At 35.4% G+C, this 6574-nt stretch overlaps 1 protein-coding gene across 9 annotated transcripts in view; it reads right to left on the reverse strand.

The window, feature by feature from the left end:
- LOC119828807 (sodium/potassium-transporting ATPase subunit alpha) overlaps positions 1-6574 on the reverse strand; it is a 35061-nt gene that overhangs the window by 12721 nt on the left and 15766 nt on the right. For 5 of the 9 annotated variants that reach the window (XM_038351079.1, XM_038351077.1, XM_038351080.1 and 2 more), the window contains exon 1: positions 1396-1708. The exons of 3 other annotated variants lie outside the window; for them this stretch is intronic. In XM_038351079.1, the coding sequence (XP_038207007.1) occupies positions 1396-1404 (9 nt within the window). In that variant the 5' untranslated portion in view covers positions 1405-1708. Of the gene's footprint in view, positions 1-1395; positions 1709-6574 lie in introns of those variants that run through there. One more of the 9 variants, XM_038351078.1, reaches the window with a different exon arrangement.

The following is a 6574-nucleotide window of genomic DNA, read 5'->3' on the forward strand; positions in this document are numbered from 1 at the left end:
ATTTTAATAAACAATTTTTAATTTCTTTGAGAAAAGTTGCATATTTGATAATTTCATGAAATAAGCATAAAAAAGTTATAACAGTGAAGCACTCGGAACAAACAATAGATCAATTGACCTAGATTTACTTAGAACTCTTAGAAATTCGCCCTTCTCTGATAAGGGCCAAATCGTGCGAGTTATAATAAGTTCCTTAGAATAAAGGTAGTATAGGTATGCTTTAGACTAATATTTTCAAATTCTCAAATAAAAAGTTAAATTCTGGAAGCAGTTTTTCATGATTATATATAGTTATTTCGGTTTGTTTAATGTCCGTTTCTAATTGCAAAATAATATACAAAATACTCCAAATATTCTGTAAGATTTTGATTTCGTAAGTTCAGCTACTGAAGAGATAAGGATCAGATAATGATTTTTTGGATAATAAAGGCCCAAGGACTTGGTCCAGCAACCTAATTGATGTGTGCGTGCTATCGTCATAAAGGATAAAGGAAATACTCCAATAGAGCGACGGCACTCTATGCGATTTAAATGACATAATGACAAGGCAATTTCCTAATAAACCTTCGGTGCTCTTACACTTACAATTCTCGGGCTCTAACCGCGGTCGCCTCCCGCGACTACCTGTTTAGTCACATCCTTCAGAACACCTTGGAAGAATTTATTGTAATAGACGATGATTTTGATCAGATATGTTTTATCTTGTAGAGCACCCATTGATAGAATTCTTTTTGTTTTAGAAATTTGTTAATTATTTTGTAATAAAAAATAAACTAAAAATCTGTCAGTATTTTCGAATCGGATCATTTGAAGTAGGGTGTTGTCCATTTTCTCTTGACCTCATAAATTATTAATGATTTTTCAAAAAGTGATCAATGTTAATTACGATTCTTAAACAATTAATCTTGCGATAACTAGTAATGTAGATGATTGTAACTAATAAAGCGGCATATGAGAAAACCACAAAGCAAAGTGTCTCCTGCCGCACAGATCAATACGAGCAGTTACGCAACCCGGCCGGCGCCGTCTTCATCGTATTGCTCCATATATATTTTCTCCTACAAATGTGCTTTGTGATAGCAAAACCAAAAGATTTAAATGTAAGAGACTGATTTACATGATGTGCTCTTAATAAAATTTCAATTGACATATTCAAATTCCTTGTATGAATGCGTGCTCAGGCTAAGACAATAAATGGTATTACACAAAAGAGCTTTAGAATAAAACGGAAGTAATGATTGGTAAATGCAGGAATATTAACGCAGCAGATTATATATGACAAAATGTAAAGCAAAACCCACTTTAAATGCTATGCGTTCGTATGCTAGTGCATAGGAGACAAAAGAATTTAAACTACTACAGGCAAATCATTCCTGCAAGCATCGATGCACTCACCTCGCCCATTTTCGCTAGTCTTTATTGGAAAAGGCGGTTAAAAAAGAGAGCAAGCCGCCTCTTCGTAACGCCTGTGTTCTTCGATGGAGCGGAGTAGAATGTCCCTAGTTCTGCAAAAACGAAGACCTTTACGGTTCCCTCGTTCCAACGGAAAAACTTAAAAATGTGTGCGTTTTCACGTTGATTCGTCGCACGGCACTGGGGCTATGTCATCGTGATACGAAACTAAAACCCGGTATGAGAGGAGTGCAAACGGATGGCGAAGGCACGGCTTTCGGCGGCCTGCTTCGGGCGGCGACTGACGATGGGAGCAGTGCTTATTGAGCCGACGGCGCACTGACGTCACACTGCGTCACGACGCCAGCGCCGCCACTGCTAGCGACGCGCGCATCTCTGTGCGCGGCGCCCTCTGTTGCCGCACCGCCCGTACCGCCCACCCCTCTCGTAACCTTCCACAACCGGCCCGATGACAACCGCCACCGTTCGAATCCATTTCCTTTGCCTATCACCCCTTATCAAACTGTCAAATCTCACCAAGTACTATTAAGATTGTCATTTGATCAATCAAAAGCCTATCAATTACAAACAGTTATTATTACAAGTTACAATGTCATACATTGCATTGTGAATGTACTAGTATCTACCTTTAGGCAATATGTATTTTTTACAATAGCTAGTTGTAAAAAATATCTAAATATATCCGCATTTTATCTCGGCTATTTTTCCTAATATATACACATTTAATCTCAGATAATGCTTTGACTTTAAGGTTTAATAATAATTTAGACTTTCATGGGTAATAAAAGATAAGTTAAAAAAGCTTACATTTAAACGTCATTAAAAATACATTTCGCCTATATAGAGTATTTATTTTTAGAACATTTTTACGGTGAGTGAATGTTTTACGCGGCATTTTTATTACACTTGTATTATGATAATGTAATATACTGAAAACGTAAAAAGATTGGCTTATTTTATTTCATAGGGATTTTCGCGGTAGGTGCTAAATACATAAAGACATGCCGTATATTTATGCAATCGCGAACACCTTAATATCAATTATTTTTATATTTCTTGTATTATAAAAAAGTGAAAAGTATCCCAAGCCATTTTCTTTTACGTAGACTTATCCATCCTCATGCATCCGATTCTATTCTTGGATTTCATCTTCTAGATGGAAGGACATAAAAGAATACAGTAAAACAGAAAAGAGGACACGGTCCCTCTTTGTTGGAGAGGTATATTTGGCATAACCTTATTTTCTTTTCACATGAAACAATATACTGTTCAAGTATTACACTGAATAATAAAGCATTTTCAAATGCTTATATAATTTGTAGTCTATATAATAAAATAAATAATAAAAATATTGGGATTGTCCAATATTTACAAAAATTCTTAAAATATGTTTTTTAAAAGATACGTTTATTCTGACAAGAAAATGCATTTTTTATTTTCGAATGTTATACCTAAATTATCATTAGTTGAGTGTGTGCAATTAGTATACATGATTAATCTAAGTTTCTGCAATACCGCTAGGTGCGACACCTGTCTGATATTAATTTCCGGTACTTGGTGTGGCTCGGCTTTGCGAAATTACGCGACAGCAAATATAGGACATGAATTTCAGGCCGTTAGTCCGTCCACTCGGTCACGTAATACAGCTTAAGGTTGTTTTAACCGACTACTGCCTAGAGCTTTAATCGTTAATGAGTTGGGAACAGAGGTCAAGATATAATTTAACCGTGTTCGGATGTCTGATCTATATGAAATAAAAGTTAAAAAAGAACTCGGGAATGGAAAACACGAACTTCAGATATATCTATGAATTGGTATATCTATGCCAGTGAACCGAATCGATAACGGAGCTATATTTCCCGAGTGCTATAAAGTACGCATGCACCGCACGACCCGGGATTTTCCAAGCCGTAGGTCAGTTACGTCTTTATGCGTCGCTTAACTTTTATCGACTTAATTTGCAAATACTCCAACTTAGCATAGCGCAAGTATGCACGTTATGATTTTCATTAAAACGTTGGGTCAACAATTGTAGCAGTTTTGTATGAAATGTACTAATAAGGGTTTTTTTTTTAATTAATAATATTACGTTTCTACAGTTAGTTTAAATTTTTTTCATAGTTATTGACATAATAATGTAATTAATTATAGCTTTACATAGCATTTAGTTTGAAGACAAGATATATTGCAAATTATTAATTCCATATAACGCTTTAAGCCATGCTTCACGGATATCAAAAGGGATTGTCAGGTTGTGTATGAAATAGTAGAAAATTGATGGTATATATTAAAATAGACACGGGGGGATCATCATAGAACAATAATTTCCCGGTGCCTTTGCATTATGTAAGCATTAGTAACATTAGAAGTACGGGCCATTCCTCCGCCACGGAGACCGGCTGATATGAAAATTCGTCGTCGGTTTGCGGGCGGGGGGATGGGAGGGGCCGTGGTTTGAGGCTGGGGACGAAGGCTCTATTTGGGTCACCCCGGGCGTCATTCCCCACGATCAATAGCGGAGTCGGCGCGCGCCGTTCGCCTCCCCGCCACGCCGCGGCCGTCGGATATCTAACGTGTCTAGCTGCCACATCCACATTAAATTTTATATTATTTTAAGAGCTATTGTTATATCTTACATGTTACCGAAGATAATAACACGTTGACATTACTAAACGTGAAACATTTTTATGAAATAACATTTAAGCTCGGGTATTTCGTACCAACTTGGTAAAATAATTGTGTCGGTTTAGTGACAACAGTACACTTAGAATTAAGTACTAAAACACATAATTTCAAATTGTTTAACACTAAAATTCAAAGATCGTCCTAAATTTTAGATGAGAGGTAGATTGACCGACTTGCTAACCGTCCAAAAATAAACTTTCATAAACCACTTTATAAGAAAAATGGAGCTATAAATCAGCGGTCAGCTTATTCTCAAGTGTCTCACATTTATTATAAAGTGCCGAGAACGATGAGCTATCGTCGGTATAGTAATGGGCAAAAATACAGCGACATTTGAGATTGGTATCCAGCCTAATTTTGCAAACAGTACAACCTAAAAATACCTTTGAATATTCCGTTTAAATTATGCACGGTACAGCAGGTAGTAGGTCACTGCGATTTACACAAACGTCCATTTGCATTTAACTGAAGTTTGAACAACTTTTTACATCAAGCCACAATTGATGAATAACTTGTACGAATAAAGAAAGTTAATATTCGCATAATAATTTCAGTCCTTTAAATGTAAAGTTATTTTTGTTATCCAGGGATTAAAACAGAATAATATGAGAGATAAAAATAAAATGATGCTTTTCATCATTTGATAAAAATTATAAAGCTTAATATTGTTGAACCAAACGAATGAAGACTATTTGCTTTTTTTGTTTTAAAAAACATGTCATGCGCAGATACATTAGGTAGCATTTACCCTAAGAATAGTGTATAAAAACACGAAAGCATGCAAAATTAATGATAAAAAATTAACAAACATAAGTAGAAATCATTTAATCAGACACGAACGGGCACTACTCCGTTAAGACAAAAGCATTCTATATAGGCAAAACTAAAGACAGATAATAAACTGTCATCGACAACCACGCCCTGTGAGGAAGGTTGTGTGTTTTAGGTTATTTAGAATAGGTTATCGTATTGTCAGTGAAGGAGTCGAAGATCAATTTCTACAACCCCTTTCTATCATCACACGATTCCATAGAATACCATTTGAGGTTAATGAAACATTGAGCATGCGTCACATTTTTAAGCTGAATTTACGGTTCAGTTATAAGATGAAAATATCATAGGAATTTTAATATAAACTGGTGTCAATAGTATATTTATCAATTGTCGACATTTCGCTGCGTTTATATTAAACATTTAATGAAATTTAGAAAAGATCGAAGACTTCATTCGTTTCACAAAACCTAAATACGCACTTCTAGACAAATACGAAATGCGTTAACTCGGGAACAAAATTCAAATACAAATTTCAATTTCCAAATACAAATCTCACCTAAAACTAAACCCTAAACCATAACACTTGTTTCAAAAATAACTAACAGAATACTATGTCGAAATAGAAGGTAAATGGCGAGTAGTGACGTAAGTAGCCGACTAGACTTTATGCCAAAACGTGGCCATAAAATTCCTAAATCTGTATCGAAAATTCGGCATAATTTAAAGTATGTAAATTTCATACCGCAGCGCTTACTTCAAACGTGTACTAAGCTCAACATCATATTTACCATTCGTACGTTACGCGCTCTATAAACACGAGAGTATTACCAAGATTTCGGGAAATTTCCTCCAAAGAGTAAGATGAATACTTGTGTTTAACCTGAAGCTCTTATTTTGCAATGACTCGTTATAGACGTATAATATTGGTGTTGTGTGATCGCATCTATACTGCTGCATACAGATTAGTATCGTCTCAACTCTCAGTCAGGCCTACGCCACTCCAAACCGCTTCAAAGAGGTTACGAGTGTAGCAGCGCAGGAGCCGCTACGTCAGTTTGAGTTTGAATATCAATATTGGATTATTTCAAGATCGTGCGCCGAGTGCGTGTACAGGAGAGAAAATGTAATAATGTGATGATTCAATATACAGTAGACTTCATGCATACGTAACTGATAAATTTGATTTATCATTACAGCTGCATAAATTCCATATTTTATGTTTGTATTGTTTCAAAAGATATAAAATGAAGGTGAAATAATGTTACTTGAAAAGGCTAAGTCGCGTTAAAATTCGAAGCGTGTTAATCATTGTCAAAGGTTGTAGGACACCTGATGGTTTGCGCTACCAACGCCTATGAACATTTACAGAGGTTTTCGCTTCTGAAAATGAGATGCCGCTTTTATAAGGTAAGGGATAAAGAAAGGAAAGAACTGGGATGGGTAAGGTAAAGGATATGGACCTCTGTCTCTATTTAAAATAAATACATATTTAGTATGATTTTTGCAGACTAAATCTTTACTAATATTATAAAGCTGAAGAGTTTGTTTGAACACGCTATTCTCAGAAACTACTGGTTTGAATTGAATATTTATTTATGTATTGAATATAAATAAATATTCAATCATGTATTGAGAAAGACTTTAGGCTATATAATATCAATAAAATTTGTTGGATGTTGGATTCGTATATGATCTCCGAGTG

This window comes from Zerene cesonia, chromosome 8 (genome assembly GCF_012273895.1).
Source record: "Zerene cesonia ecotype Mississippi chromosome 8, Zerene_cesonia_1.1, whole genome shotgun sequence".
Lineage (NCBI taxonomy): Eukaryota > Metazoa > Arthropoda > Insecta > Lepidoptera > Pieridae > Zerene > Zerene cesonia.